Below are 17502 nucleotides of genomic sequence, written 5' to 3'. Positions count from 1 at the left end.
TAAAAATACTTAATCATAGTACTCCTGTTTTAACTAGAGGTTCATAATAAGTTAATAACCTTTACTAGCAAACAATCTTTAACAACTTTTCCTAAGGCTTGTAAATCAATCTTCAACCACTTTTCCTAAGAGCAGTGACCATATAATTACCTGCCAAACAATGGAACGATGAAGATGACCAGCTTCCATAATATATTCTGCATAGATAAAATCCCAACTGCATAAAGCCAAAAGAAAACATATCTTTACAAAGAAGAAATCAAAACATGTCTGCTTAAGGTCCCAATACGAAGAGTTTACAGAAATTTGCATACACAAAAATTTAAGATCACAGCATATAATGTATGTTTTGAAATACATAATAGAAATCTGGGCATGGTATCAGGATCAGGGATGTTGAATACAAAAGTGTTATAGTTGTAGGAACAGCCCTTATTTTACACAGGCTCAAACAGATTTGGAAAGCACTGAAGCCCGTCAAGCACCGGAGGAACAGCACTGTGGAATATAAAAAACTGCCCTGAGGCTGAGCATGCTTTTGGAAGGCCATAGAATAATTTAGGAGGTCCTGTGAGTATTTCTCTGTATCATACCGAGTTGGCCACTATGATGAAATCTCACTCTTGAAAACATTCATATCAATCGGGGGTGTGGGCAAGGAGAACTATAGTGATGTGATACCGGTTGCCCATGAGAACTAACTAGAATTAGGACATTAGGGTAGTCCCTTTTTATCATAACTGTGTGAAAGAACTCAATTACACACTGACAGGTCAAATTTAGCTACTATAAACTTCTGTCTATCAGCCTCTAAAAAATGCCAATAATCATGTTTTTACCCCAATAGGGCCCAAAAAAATATCAAAATTGAGATGTTATCATGTTTTATCATCAGCCCAGACATAGAGGAATACATAAAACAAAAGTATTTTGCATTTAATTCTACTGCAGAAGAGTCTTCACTAGTGGTTCAGTGATGAACATTTATGAAATGTGCAATATTTCCTATGCATGTCTTTCATCTATTCAGGACTTTAGTCTAATACATGTTTTTGTCTTCAAATTTTACCCAATACAAGTTACAAATATTTTGCGAGGACCATTATGAAACACTCCAATCAAGCAATCACCTGAAGTTGGTCACACAAACAACTGGAATTCCAGCCTCTGCTGCTGCTCGACATGCCACTGGCACCACATCTGAAATCTGTTTCCAAGATATACACAGCTATTAAAATGACTTACATCATCTTCTCCAAATGTTCTCTTTAACTCTTAAGTATTTAATTTTATCTCTTATCACGAAAGCAAAGCATGCTCAAATCACAACAAATTCCAACCAAAGTGTGACATAGTGGATTGCAAAACTTGGCATCACTTTAAATAAATTTTCAATGATAATAATCAAGGGCTCGTCAAAATAGTGACATAAGAGCAAGTATAGAATCCAACAACTAGATTCACAAACATGACTTTCTAAAACTAAAAGACAAAAGACTGAACAGTAGAGACAGAATCTGTGCATATGCATACCACCAAATCTGCCTTAATTGAGTTCAACCAGTCCACTTCTGTAGCCAGTATTGGGACACGTGGAACAACTGCCGTTCGTGAATACTACACGTAGTTCAAACTATGTTAGATGTCAAAAGAAGAAATAAAACACTAATTAGAGCAATCTAACTAGCATTATGTATCATAGTAATAAGCAAAGTGCACATGATATCAATTCATCTCCGCAGTGGAACTTTTTGGAATTTAAGTTATAAAATCAGTTTTTTCATTATAATCACTTTAATAACTTATAATATTTTACATTTTAGCCCCAAGTTAAGTTATTTCATGAAATAAAATATTCAACTTAAAAATACAATTAATCAAGTTCAAATTTCCTAAATATATTCATTTAGACAACTAAATTTAGTTAATTTAATTATCTTTCTTGAACAGAATTGACAGAGTTTGCCAGCTTTGCAACCCCAAAGAGGTTGAGATGAAGGAAGACATTATGAAGGAACCTTATATGGGTACTTGGTGAATATCATGTGTTGATATTCTGGAAGACCAATACTCATAATATCGGAATGCAATCTCAAATGGTGGGAATCTTCTGAGATATCAAATGAGATATCCTTAAAATTATTATTTGTAATATTACGTTGAAGTAATATTTATTTTTATGTGGTTATCCTTCTAAGCTAAGAGGGAGTGTTGATGTTTGATAGCTTCAATTGGATAAGCCTATTATATATAAGATACAATTTATGTGTGTGTGTGTGTTCTTTATATTTGAGATATAAGGCTATTGTTATCCGAGAAGAATTTATATATATATATATATATATATATATGATTAAAGTAGTTATTATATTAATTATTTGATTAATGAATAGACATGTCCTATTAAGGGACATCTCTATTCATGGCCTATTCTCTTTATATAAATCTAAGAGGATGTTGCATTTGGAATATACATACCAAATTCATGGTAGTGCTTAGTACATTTGCAGTGATCTCGGAAATTCAACAACACTCTCGATGGTGTTGATTCTTGTGCCTACCAGGCTTCTCAATGTTACCCAAGTTCTTCTCAATAAAAAAATTCACTTATCAATGCTAGTGGAAGAATCTCCTCCTTCGGTTACACTCTCTAATCATCAATTGACATTGCTTATGTCCAAGTAGGACCTGTTAAATTCTGATGAAACACACGGATGAGGAAAAGGAATTGTGTCTCATCCTTCCAAGGAAAGAGACGTGGTTTGTTCAGGCCTCTCGAACAGTCACGATGCGACTGAAGTGGAGAGTCACTCCAATTATAGTTCTCTCTTTGAAACCTTTACCGTTCACACCAGAGAGAGAGCGGACAATATAAGGTGTGATGAATGCAATCTTACTAAAGTTTTCACTATGTTCTTCCAACTAAAGATTTATTTGTTCCACACAAATATGGATTCTACACTTCCCGTATGCTATAACATCATGTGGAAAGATCAAAGATGGACCCACACAGCAAGAAGTTGGGAATATATCATTCTTCAAAATTCCAATTCTGGGATAAACTAATGTTCCCATTTGTCTACCTTCAATCGATACAGTCAACTACTTCATGAAAATCGACAACTACCTAAACTTGGCTCACCATTTCTTGTTTTCTCTTCAGGCAATCTTGCCAGTTGCTAAACAAGGAATGTTAATTGTTTTTGAACTATATGGAATCGTATCTCACCAATAAATCAAGTGAACATCAACAGTTTGGTCCAAAAATAGTTTTCTCCTTATAAGAATCGAAAACTATATAAAGGGACCAGCCAAAAATGATTCATGCTCACAGAAACACTTGAATAAATAATCCACTGGGGGAAATATTATTCATTTCTAGAGAATAAAGAGACATTAAGGGTTAGGTAAGTTTAATGCTAAGAGTCAATTCCTTTAGAAATTATACATAGAGACCAAGTAAGAGTAAAGAGCATTCTTTGAATGTCAAGGGAATTCAGTGATAGAGGGCATTCAAGAGCGAATGTCGGGATTCTTCAAAAGGAATCCTAGAGAGAGATTTGTTGAATCTCTAAGAGGCAATATATATATATATATATATATATATATATATATTGTAGTGGTCAATCATATGCATATGCTAGAGAAGAGGCTTGGTAAGAGGTGGGATCTCTACCAAGTAATGTTTAGGGATCCCAGAGGCCTTAAGGGAGCATTTCTCATATGATAATTGCCTAATCAAGAATTCAATTCTCATTAGAGGGTTAGGTAATCAGAGGGGAGTTCCTTATTAAGGAATAGGAAGGGTTAGTTAAGGGTAGCATTTAAGTCTTATGTTTTCTCTAATTCGTTAAGTTTATATATATATATATATATATATATAATGTCTAGTTGCAGGTTCCAGCATTTATCCTTGAAACCAATACCGGGGACATTACAGAAGGGACCCTAACCTTGTGGAGCTGCTTCCCATCGTTGTTGTCTACTTGACCAGATTTTATATAGTATACACTGTACAACAATTCTGATTCCAAACTTGTTGTAATGTGTTTTTGAGTAGCATCTTAAGGACCGCCATTGTGTATGTTTCTTGTGAATTTTTTTTTTTTCTTTCAAATAATTAAATGAGAGACTAGGTAAAAAGTGGAAAAATCTAAACAAAAGCCCGAGAAGCTAAAAGAAAATAACTGAAAACAAGAAATAAAATTTTAAAAATGTATACAGAAGGAGCTAGAATAAAAGAAAAGGGAATGAATACATATGTGCTAAATGTAGCTGATAAATTCACTAAACCAATTGATTCTCACTCAGAATTACACAAAATTGCTTACAAAAATTCAATCTGCTCAAGTATGTTATAAGGTCAAAGACTTAAACAATACATTACACAAAGTGACTGAATTTGAGCGTTCAACAAAACTAATGATTGGTTTAAACACTAGTGAGTATTTCTGTCTATTTTTCTGCCTAGCAAAATCTTTTAACTCAAAAGTTTTTGGTAAGATTTTTACAATTTTCTCATCAAAGTAACTCGGTCCTATTTCCATCACAAACACTCACATGCATGTCCCTTGCTCAGTATTGTATATACTATGGCAGAGATCATTTTCTTCAAGCCAAGCTAGATGATAACAAGGTGAACATATCCAATCTCAAATGAGTTCATATATCAATAAGATTAACTTATAACAAGAATTATTTCAGTACCTTAACAACTCAATTACTGTGTTTCATGCATCCATTTAGCACTTGAATGATCAAACTCATAATACAAGATGTAATAGAGATTTAAAAACAACTAAACAATCCTTCACTAGAATCATCAGGTGGGTCTTCATGCTTGGTGCCCACTGGATCACTCTCAAGTTCTCAACCTTGAAGGATATAATTTCAATTATTATTCTTTCAATAGCATATAACCTTAGAATAGACGAACAACACAAGCAAATAAGAAAAACCTTCTCTAAAGAGGCAAGCCGATCAACAGTCAAAGCATCTGCTTGCACAGCTCCGCAATCAAGTAAAACCTAGGAAACATATATAATTGGTTAGAAAGATGTTTAATCAATAAGAAAAAAAAATTATATATGAAGACTCTAAAAGATGGTCACAGTTTTCTTGAGAGATGACCACACACTAATTGACACTTAAGCTTATCCTAACGGATGCCTACTCACACCCCCAATTTTTATGTTGTACCTAAAAGGACAACTGTGCTTCCTTTCCAACTGGATGTCATGCTTTACCCCAAAAAAATGAGTGAAGTATAATGCAAGGACAGAAAAGTCCTTTCACAAGCATAGTATTCCTGAGTTTGCTAACTGAGAAGCGTGCAGTAAAAAATGCCTATAATGCACAAACGGAAAAAAAATATGTCAAAAAATGTATCACGTGTTTATAACAATTTTTAATGATTAGTGTCATTGAGCAATCAAAATATCCTCATATGAATATAGAGTTCTAAAGTTTTTCCCGAAATATAGAACCTGCAAAAGCAATTTTGAGATTTTTACTTGTTAACAAAAAATACAACTCAAACAAGATGTGTCTTTGTTAGGAATTATAATTTGGTGAAATAATTATGATGATGGTTTCTCAGTGACAAAAAGAACTAGTAATTCATTCATGTAATGTTTGACCTAGAATTCTTATACCAACGTTCATGTGTCTGACTAATGGTTTTAACTCCATCTATTATCTAAAACATTTTCTCTGGACTTTGAGGACATCATCAGACATTGTACTAGCTCATAATGATCATCAATGCTGTCTCCCCTTCTGTAGTTGTTACAGAAGGGGAGACATTATACCTATTTCTTACTTGCTAGCTTGATTTTACATTTTTTACTGTTAGTTGTTAATGTCCTTTTGACACTCCTTGGTAAATCTAACTTGCACTTTGTGAGACTCATTGACCTATGATTCTCATTTATTGACTTCAATAAAATTTCTAAGTCTCACAGAAAGTTCCTCAGGTTTCTAAATATTTTGTTTGCCAATTTGGATGTCATCTATTTTTATATTTTTAGAAGGTATTTACATCACAATATGCAAAGATGCACAGTTTATCAAGTAGCATTATTACCGATTTGATAATGAAAACCAATTCAATTGAATAGAGGAAATATATACCATTAATATGCACTTTAAATGAGTGGACAATTTGCTTGTTATGGTCCGAGGTCCCACAGATTGGCAAAAAAGAAGAATTTCTTTCATTAAACTAATGTCTAAAACCTTAATTAAGAATGATTACTTCAATTGACATAATATAAATGTGGCTATAAAATGTCCATTGAAGAAGAAAGTAGAGACAAAGTTGTAGAGTCTAAAGATGCCTACGGATGAATAAAAACACTAACAACAAATAGCAAGTTAGTCACAATTGGCTAACAAATTCAACTCCTATTAGTGGAATTAGAACCTAATACAATAAGATATACTGATTAGAGTGGACGAACCCAAAAGTGTCTACCATAGGTAATTCAAGGATGAAAGATCCATACAGTGACAAATGCTTATAGGTAACTTTGTGTGATGTGGGTGCCCTTCTATTGTACTTATTACCAAAATACATGCAAACATGTCACTAGAGTATTGGTTATTCATTGGGGTCATCTTGAGGTAATTTAAAACACATGGGCCAAATCCCATGGAAAATTAAAAAATCTAACAAAAATGCTAATGGAAACCTTGTACTACTTTGAAAAATCCAAATAACAATAAATCATGCGAAAGAAAGATCCTCCAAAGATGAAACAACCAACCAATCCAGAAGCAGTGGAATTGATTTTGAGGTTGCTTCTAATCAATACTAGAATCCAAATATGTTAATTAGTAAGTCCAGATGCCTTGATATACCTAAACGAAACATATCTTCTTTGGATCTTGAACTTAATCTAGCTTGGTTATGCCCAAGGTACATCTTAAGCCTATGTATTCAGATTGAGTAGATCTCAAACACACTCAAGTATACAAGAGTATATGCGTTATGCATGCACAAGGTGAAACCAAGAAAACTAGAGGGAATTAAAAATATGCTATTAAATAGCCAAATGAGCATAGAATTCCTAACCCACCCTTAACTCTAGCATGACTTTTTATGTCACTATCAAAACATAGCACTTATTCTTACCTCCCATTCCTCAGCCAAAACTCATTCTCTTCCCATCACGTAATTTTTTATATTTCCTTTTTAGTGTATATCATTATTGCAGCACCTCAAAGAGTGTTAGATAGATGCTACATAGGTGCTATGGAGATCAAAATGCTTGTAGCAAAGTGAGACATCAATCAAGGTAGGTTGTTTTTTAATTTATGTAATTTTTTGAAAACATATTTCTATAATCCTTTTTTACTTTTACAAAAATGGTTTACTCTTATTTTCCAATTTATTTATCATTTTTAATGTAGACAATGGTACATTATTGTTTATTCGTAGCTGCCAAGAAGCTCCGTTACAAGAACATGGACTATGTCCTCATCCCTATATCCTCAATTTTTGGTGATTATTGTATTCATTAGTATTTCAATTTTCCTTATATTACGTCCTCATCCCTGTATTTTTGGTGATTATTGTATTATTTAATATTTGAATTTTCCTTACATTTTAGAGCATGTATTTATAAATTATTGCACCTCAAAAAAACTTGTCTCTAGGTCATTTCAAGAGTTTTAATATCCATTTAACAAAGTGTCGAATATAAAAGCTAGTGTCATGTTTTTATCCATGGCATACAAATTACTTCTTCCCTAAGCAACGTGTCATTCCAAAGGCTGATTTTAATAAGTGTCAAACCATGTGCAAAAGAAAGAACCAATGAAATCTTCTACATGTCAAAAAAATGGCCAAGACTAAGGAAGAGTGTACATGGTAACACTTGGGTGGCGTTTATATTGCAATGACTAAAGAAGAGTTCTCTAATTACGGAATTTTAAAAGTGTTAAATGACAATAACTACCTAGAAGCATGCCTAAGAAGACCTTGAATAGGTTTATATCCCTATTGTCCATGTGGCTTGAATTGCTAGGTGTGGCTGCCTCAATGAAGTCACAAACATAGACCGCGGTGCTGTGTTTTTTAACTATTTATTTTCTATCTATCAAATTCAATCTCTGCACAAAAACTGATAAAAACGTATTCAAAGTTCTACCATTTCAAGAATTTAATTCCACCCATGGCTCCTAGATGAAGCCATTGTCGTTTGCAAAAATTGATGGGTTTTTCAGCATCTTTGATTTTCCAAGCTCATGAAGAGCATTCCTCTAAGCTGGATTTTGAAACCATTTCTCACCAAGCTTCTCTTCAACAATTTCATGATAAAAAATGCATCACATGGTTTGACTTCTGGGCTTTTGGCTTTATATATTTCTACTTAACAAGTCGAACAAGTGTCTATATTTATCCATAACAAGTCAAACAAGTGTCTTCAGCTTCACTCCTCACATAACTTGAAAACATATTTTATTTTGATGGAGTTTGAATATATAATTATATTATAACTCCCTCCAATACTAGGCACAATAATTCAAACACGTAACATATTCATTAAATGAACTGGTGCCACAAAACTTTATAATTATCTATTAATATTATTAGTTAATTAGAACTTAATTAATAACTAAATTACATGGAATTAGAATATTAAATTTCTCCAAGTGATCAACTCTGAATCCAAAGATTCAATGCCAAATCCAAACACCCACGTGCCCTACCAAAAGTCATAACTAATCAGAAAATTGAATTACTATAAATAGAAAGTCCCCCAAAATGAGTGAAATAGTAAATGTAGAGGTAGGGTCCTCATCCCAAATATCTATGAAGAGAAGTAATGTCACCACTGACCCTCAAGCCATGACATTAGCCCGCAAGGGTTGCTATGATGGGCTAACAACTCAACCAATGCCACTGGCTAAAAGGGAACATTACATATGGTCTCAAATATTGCGTTAGTCCTGCAATTCGGTTAATATTATAAAATTTGGCATTTGATATCATTTCAAATTATGTATCGCACACCTCCTAATGTGGCCTTTCTCGATTAATAATATGCAAAGAGAGGTGGGCTATTATTTTGTTGTAATATTTGTGGTGGGACTCAAATATTCTTATTAGCCTCTTTTTAATTGGGTGCTTCAAATGTTGGCAATGTTTGTATGAAAATATTTAATTAAAGAAATTTAAAGCTGATTCACCAAAGGGATGTACTCTATACTATTAGACCAGATTAATGGTGGCTCAGCAAAAATGGTCTCAAATATTCTATAAATGCTGTGATTTGGTTAATATTATAAAGTTTGGCATTTAAATATTTCAAATTTTGTATCACACACCTAATATGACTTTGCTTAATTAATTATTTGCAAAGAGAGGCAGGTTACTATTTTGTTGCAATTGTTAGGTAACAAGGATCGCTTCGGCAAATGTAATAACACTGTCATCATATTGGTATGTTCCAAATCTATGTTACCCCGAGTTTCCAGGACGGGGGGACGGGGGGACGAGGAAACGGGGTTCTGGGACCCTTTTTTTTTGGCTGAAATAGGGGACGGCAGGGGACGGCTATATATATATATATATATATATATATATATATATTTTGTTGAAAGACATTTTTAGCTAGCCAATTTTATAGCTGACCTGTTGAAAGACATTTTTAGCTAGCCGATTTTATAGCTGACCTGAGCAACTTAATTTGGTGCTGCATTTCAGCACCTTTGTAATTAATTGCACTAGGATTTGAAACCTTCATTTTGGGCCATTATAACTTGGCCATCATTTCAAGAACGACTTTGCATATTTGATATGTGTAAAACCTATATTTATGTTTTTTGGACAGCAGACTTCTGGGCAAGTCGAGTATCAAAATCTGCATATCCATCTCTATTTTATCTCAGAAATAGTAAGGAAGGTTGTATTTCAAGACTGAAATTTCCAGGGCAGATATTAAGATTATTGTATGTTTATAAACTCAGAATATAATCTAAAAAATTGTCTTTAGTTGATAAACTCAGATCTGATTCTGACATAATATCTGAGCTGTAATTGACGTATTTGAATGCAAATAAATATTCATAATGTTTGTGCCCTAGTTTATAATATTTGTTATCTTTTCCTAGCATCCCTATTTGAAGATATTACACTATAACAGCTTCAAAAGATGAAACTTTAGCATAAAATATTTAGCTAATCATGAATACAGCTACGTAGAGTGTGAAATGTTTTCTCTATTGTACCCCTGGGAAAACAATAAAAGTATTGTATATTAACAATTTAATAGTGAAATTTTCTGGGCAGATACTAAGATTATTGTTTGTTTCTAAACTCGGATTACTGTTATGTTTCTAAATATTTAACTAATCATGAACAACAGCTAGGTAGAATGTGATCTAATATTTTCTCTATTACACCCCAGGGGAAAAAATAAAAAAATTGCATATCACTAGTAATGTTTTTTTAAAGTTGAATTTTATTTTAAAATTGGACACTTCAAGCAGTCCGCAGGACGGATAGGAAACAGCTACGGAGTCCCGAGGACGGTCAACACCATCTGGAAACGCATTGACCGTTTCCGAATTTTCGAGGACGGGTTTCCGATTTTTTTGCTTGGGTGGGGATGGCTTGGAAACGTTTCCGGCCGTCCCCAAGTCCCCGAAATGGGGACGGTTTCCGAAACTCAAGGCTTAGGGCAAGAAACGCATTTCCGAGTAACATAGTTCCAAATGCAGATTTGAATGACTTATAAATATGAGAGGAGACATGTCTCTTTAGGTATGTTCCAAATGCAGATTTGAATGACTTATAAATATGAGAGGAGACATGTCTCTATGGTTAATCATCATTAAATAATATATCAACAATAACATATATATATATAACTATATCTATATATATATTTATTATATAATATATCTATATTTATATATATATATATATATATCTATATATATATTATATATATATTATAATATATATCAGTAGATATAAGAGTATTTTCTAAATGATGATTTATCAATAACCATAAAAGATTTATCTCTAGGTCAATTCAATCTAGCTGAAGCTACAACCTTAACACTCCCTCTTAGCTAGCGAGGATTGTTATAGAACACATTATGCTCTCAAGTATATGGAAAGAAATCATCTCAATATGATATTCCTGGAATAGCATATTTAAGAATATCAACATATATCCATCAACTTCAATGTTATCTTTCAATGTAATCCGAAGTATGATTCAACAAGAAATATCAATCATATGATATTCGTCATACTTATATTCTTTTGATATGTGCACTAGCATCAAATCGTTGATGCCCACCAAAAGAATATGTTCTATCTTGGAAAGATGTGTGTTATCTGATCTTCGGCACTCTGGGAAAACAACTAAATGTAGTCTATCACTTTGCTTGATTAATTAATTGCAAAGAGAGGCGGGTTATTATTTTGTTGCAATTGTTGAGTAACAAGGATCGCTTCAGCAAATGTAATAACACTGCCATTGTATTGGTATGTTCCAAATGCAGATTTGAATGACTTATAAATATGAGAGGAGACATATCTCAATGGTTAATCAAACATTAAATAATATATTAACAATAACATACATACATACATACATATATATATGTATATATAGATATAAGAGTATTTTCTAAATGGTGATTTATCAATAACCATAACAGATTTATCTCTAGGCCAATTCAATCTGACTGAAGCTACAACCTTAACACTCCCTCTTAGCTAGAGAGAGTTGTTATAGAACACATTATGCTCTCAAGTATATGGAAAGATATCATCTCAGTATGATATTCTTGGAATAGCATATTTAAGAATATCAACATATATCCATCAACCTAGATGTTATCTTTCAATGTAATCCGAAGTATGATTCAACAAGAAATATCAATCATATGATATTCGTCGTACTTATATTCTTTTGATATGTGCACTGGCATCAAATCATTGATGCCCACCAAAAGAATATGTTCTATCTTGGAAAGATGTGTGTTATCTGATCTTCAACACTATGGGACAACAAATGAATGTAGTCTATCACTTTGCTTGATTAATTATTTGCAAAGAGAGGCAAGTTATTATTTTGTTGCAATTGTTGAGTAACAAGGATCGCTTCGGCAAATGTAATAATACTGTCATCGTATTGGTATGTTCCAAATGCAAATTTGAATGACTTATAAATATAAGAGGAGACATGTCTCTATGGTTAATCATCATTAAATAATATATCAACAATAACATATATATATATAACTATGTATATATATATTACTATATTACTATATATATATATATATATATATATATATATATATATATATATATATATATATATATATATATATTACTATATTTATATATATATATATATATGTATGTATGTATATATCTCCCTTTCAATAGTAGGGGGTTCCGAAGCTACGCTGACGAACCTCTCTTTTGCCTACCCTTAGTTGGGAACTGCCCTTACCTTTTGTAATGAAGGTGATTCTTACCTATCTCCTAGCCACCCACCCATGTGTAGTATAGAATCTATGAACCATAGCCCGCCCCTCGACATTTTGCAGAACTATACATTGGCAAGAACCAACCCCGGTTACTATTATTTTGGTTATTATGATTAGAATTTTACGTCATTCACAATACTCACAAATGTCCCAAATAGAATTTTCTTTTCCTATGATTTGTATATGTATTTCACTAACCTAAAATTTATCTAATTATTGAGACTTATGTTCCATAAAATGTTTTTTATGTGATAAACATTTGGCCCCAGTCGTGATGACTCCACCGACAATGGCAGAGGTTGTCCCACGAGTAGTGGCCGAGGTGGTCCCACAGGCAATGGTAGATGTTGTCCCACGGACGACTGCAAATGTATTCCTGGCAGCCGTGGCGGATGTTGTTCCAGTTGCACCAGTGGAGCCAGTCTCTCAGAGGGTGGAGTTGTCAGCACCAGAGCCTGAGCCCCAGGTTCGTTTGGATGTGATTGACTATGATACAGTAGTCACCATTTCGTCCTCCTTGTTAGCAGACGCCAAGCCAATACAGTCAGCCCAGCCAACACAACAAGAGGAGAGCATGGAGCCCGCACAATCAGAGCAACCGGAGGTGATGGATAGAGCGAGTACTTTCCTCAGACAGCAGTTCCGACTCATCCTTGCCGAGGTTAGTCCGTCCATTTAGTCCCCAAGGCATCAAGGGGTATCAGCTATAGTAGCAGAGCCTCAGGAGGTGGGAGTGCCATAGGCTGAGGATGCGCCGAGAGTAGAGGAGGCCACACCGGATGTGGGCATGGCCACCACAGATGAGGAAGAAAATAGTGATGAGGAATGGAGGATGGAGGGCATAGCGAAGGAAGATTATGGGTCAGATGAGGACAGGTGCAAGGACTACCTCAAGGCTATGAAGGTTGCATTAAAAAACGGACACAATGTGGCATTGCAGGCTATGACTCGGCAGAGAGAGTGGCATTTGGTTCGAGCTTATATCAGGGGGACTTGTCCGTAGCGGTTCCATTCATGTTTTGAGGAGAGAGGTTGGCCAGCAGTTGAGACACCGAAGATGTTGGCGAATGTAATGGGCACCCCTGAATGTCCCAAAAACTAAACCAAATTGCTGAAAGGAATTATGTCAAACAGTTTGCATTCAACCTCTTATTTCTCCGTTTAATGTTTTAAACCCCTTATAACTCCAGAAATCAAATGTTTATTTGTTTGTTGTATTTTGTACATGGAATTGGTATCATACAACATAAACAAGAAAGAAACTACAATAATATGCAAAGCGGAAATGAACTGCTGCCAATAAAATGTTATTTTCAGAATTCATAAAACCAAATACATGGAAGATTTATCAACTCACTAATTACTTCAGCATTATTGACATAATACTCTAGCGCATGCTTTCGAACTTGCTGCTACAGTACTTTGTCCTTCAATCAGTCCACTACCTTCGTAATATCATTCCCTCATAGCGGCATAAGCGTCGGACAAGTAGTGAAGAAGATATGAGCAAAATACCAAATCTGCCTGTAGCCGGAAATGCAACTAAACTGCCTGATAATGAAGCCGATAACAAAGAATTCCAAAGGCCAAACTCCAAGGGAATGATGTCTAGAATGTTACAAGAGAGGATAAACGTCCTCAAATGCCAAGAACAGAGCTGCAACTCACACACCAATTTCTTCTCATATTCAACCTGTCTAATGAAGCCACAAATGCTTCCTTTTATTCTATTCCCAAGGGTCCGCTCAACTCATATGGGCAATGTGGGATAAAAGATGTGTAATATATAAAACATATATTAAAATACCCGTTATGTCTCCCTTGGGTACACATCACCATAAAATAAATATTAAAGTAATACTTTAATATTTTACAATTAAATTAGACGTTACTTTAATAAAACTTCAGGCATTAAAATGTATTAGCAATCGGACTTCGAATAATGCGAGTGATAGCTCATCGGAAAGCTCTCACCGAGGAGTATCGAATCCAATCACCAAAATTGACCTGCACTGTGTCCTGCCGACTTACTAAAAATAGTAAGTATGACTGAAATTGAGTAAATCAACTTCGTTTTGGCCCAAACTGGAAATGACTAGGCCAAAACACTCCAGGATCCCATTAAACCCTTCGTTAGCCCTCGGGACCATGTAGAACAAGGCTAACGCACACACACTTGGTCAACTGCTAAAATGGGGACATTACAGTCCGCCCCCCTTGAAATTGCTTGTCCTCAAGCAATCTCAGTCCAGCCTGCTGAATAACCTGCTCACTCTCCCATGTAGAATCTTCCTCCGGCAGGTCTTTCCATCTGACCAAATACTCCTTCACTATCCTGTTTCTAAGCTTCCTCTCTCTGGTGTCCAGAATAGCCTCGGGTACTAACACAAGCTTCCCCTCCTCATCCAAAGGGGGTAAATCTACAGAAGGCACTACACTCTGACCAATGGCTTTCTTAAGCCTAGACACATGAAACACATTGTGCACTCGATTGCCCTCTGGAAGCTCAAGCTCATAGGCGACTTTGCCCACTTTGCGAATCACCCTGTAGGGACCATAAAATCTAGGTTTCAACTTTTCAGCTCCGCTCTTCTTGAGCGATGACTGTCTATATGGTTGTAGCCTCAAGTAAACCATATCCCCTACCTCGAAGCTACACTCTATTCGGTGCTGATCAGCATAAAATTTATGTTGATTCTGGGCCTATTGTATATTCTCTTTGAGCACTTTCAGGATGTCCTGACTATCCTGCAATAAGTTTTTGGCTTTGGGCACTCTACTGTCCCCCAAAACTAAATCCATGAAGCTAGGTGCTTCATAACCATAGAGTGCCATGAAAGGAGTCATCTTGATGGACATATGATAAGTGGTGTTATAACAATACTCTCCCATATGCAACCATCTGATCCAAGCCTTTTGTTGTGTAGTTACATAGTTCCTCAAATATCCTTCCGCCCATTTATTCACAATCTCTATTTGCCCATCTATTTGTGGATGATAACTAGTGCTAGGTGTAAGATCTGTACCACACAACCTAAACAACTCTTGCCAAAAAACACTCATAAACTTACTATCCCGGTCGCTGACAATGAATCTGGGCAGCCCATGTAACCTGAATATCTCTCTAAAGAAAAGATCTGCCACCTGTGCTTCTGTGTAAGTGGACGGAATAGCAAAGAAGTGAGCAAATTTCGTCAAGCGGTCCACCACCACATAGATGCAATCCCTTCCCTGCACTCGTGGTAAACCAGTTATGAAGTCCATCGAAATACTTTCCCATTTCCTATCAGGAATGGGCAAGGGCTGTAATAAACCTACAGGAAATGTGTGCTCTCCCTTATTCTGTTGACAAACCACACAATCCGTAACATACCTCTGAACATCATCCTTGAGCCCTTTCCATGAAAATTGCTCTCGGATCTACCTGTAGGTCTTGAAGACCCTCGGATGTCCAGCTGTGGGTGCATCATGAAATGCCTTCAGTATCGCCTCTCTCAAATGTGATGACGGAATCAAATAAACCTTGTCCTAAACTCTGATCAATCCATCTATCACCTCATAGCGATCATCCTTTATGGTATCTAAAATCAATCCAGAAGCCCAAGCATCTCCCACATACTCTGCTATAATCTGATCTCTCCAATCTCCTGAAATCTCTGCCAGAGCACATAAGTGAGGTCTCCGAGATAAGGCATCAGCCACCACATTTTTCTTACCTTTGACAAACTCTATGTCAAAGTCATAAGCCTACAATTTAGTCACCCATTTTTGTTGCCGGTCATTAAGATCACGCTGGCTCATGAAGTATTTAATACTGTTGTGATCAGTCTTGATCACAAAACGTCCACCTACCAAATATGATCGAAATTTGGCCAATGCATGCATTATGGCCAACATCTCCCGGTCATAGACAGAATAACTTTTCTCAACTCCCCGGAGCTTCCTACTCTCGAATGCAATGGGATGCTTTTCCTGCATCAATACTGCTCCAATCCCATCACCTGATGCATCACAATGAAGCTCAAAAGGCTTCGTGAAATCTGGTAGAGCTAGAACTGGACATGAAGACATTACCTGCTTGAAATGCTCAAAACACCTTTGTGCTGCCCCTGTCCACACGAAGGCTCCTTTCCTGGTAAGATCTGTCAAGGGTGTAGCAATCTATGAGAATCCCTTAACAAACCTCCTATAAAAACCACATAAACCAAAGAATCCCTTAAGTTGTGTAAGGTTTGTGGGAGTAGGCCACTCTACAATAGCTCTAATCTTTTCAGGATCAACCCGAACGCCATCTGCACTAATGATATGCCCAAGGTAAAGGAGCTCAGTCATGCCAAACTCACATTTAGATTCCTTGGCATACAATGACTCTCTCTCCAGAATAGATAACACCTCCTCCATATGATGTAAGTGCTCCTCCCAGGTCTTACTGAAGACCAAGATGTCATCAAAGAAGATCAAGACAAATCTCCTCATCTGCTTCCTGAATACTTGGTTCATACAACTCTGAAATGTAGCGGGTGCATTGGTTAGACCAAATGGCATAACCATGAACTCAAAGTGGCCATAGTGACATCGGAAGGCTGTTTTCTCAATGTCCTTTGCTCTCATCCTGATCTAATGGTATCCGGATCGCAAATCAATTTTGGTGAAGAAGCATGCCCCATGCAACTCATCAATCAGCTCATCAATCCTAGGAATGGGATACCTTTTTTTAATTGTTTTCTTATTCAGTGCCCTGTAATCGATGCACATGCGCATCGTCCCATCCTTCTTCTTTACCAATACTACTGCTGAAGCAAAGGGGCTCTTACTGGGTCTGATATGCCCCATCTCCAACAAATCCTTAATCGCCTTCTCTATCTCATCCTTGTGTTTCTTAGGATGACGATAGGGAGTAATCATAATTGGTTTGGCTCCCTCCTCGAGCTCAATAACATGTTCCATCCCTCTGTCAAGAGGAACCCCATGAGGAATATC

General features: G+C 35.7%; 1 protein-coding gene across 3 annotated transcripts in view; it reads right to left on the bottom strand.

Annotated features, from left to right (window-relative positions):
• Positions 1-17502, bottom strand: part of LOC149572907 (L-arabinokinase-like) — a 245053-nt gene that overhangs the window by 193905 nt on the left and 33646 nt on the right. The window contains exons 3-6 of one of the 3 annotated variants that reach the window (XM_089814011.1): positions 4959-5027; positions 1534-1617; positions 1131-1207; positions 151-217 (exon numbers count right to left, since the gene is read on the bottom strand). In XM_089814011.1, coding sequence (XP_089670137.1) covers positions 151-217; positions 1131-1207; positions 1534-1617; positions 4959-5027 — 297 coding nt within the window. Of the gene's footprint in view, positions 1-150; positions 218-1130; positions 1208-1533; positions 1618-4958; positions 5028-17502 lie in introns of those variants that run through there. The other 2 variants (XM_089814012.1, XM_089814013.1) reach the window with 2 other exon arrangements.

This window comes from Cupressus sempervirens, chromosome 2, assembly GCF_028749045.1.
Source record: "Cupressus sempervirens isolate cs-2001-9-10 chromosome 2, ASM2874904v1, whole genome shotgun sequence".
Classification (NCBI taxonomy): Eukaryota; Viridiplantae; Streptophyta; class Pinopsida; order Cupressales; family Cupressaceae; genus Cupressus; species Cupressus sempervirens.
This window is presented reverse-complemented; position numbering and strand designations above follow the sequence as displayed.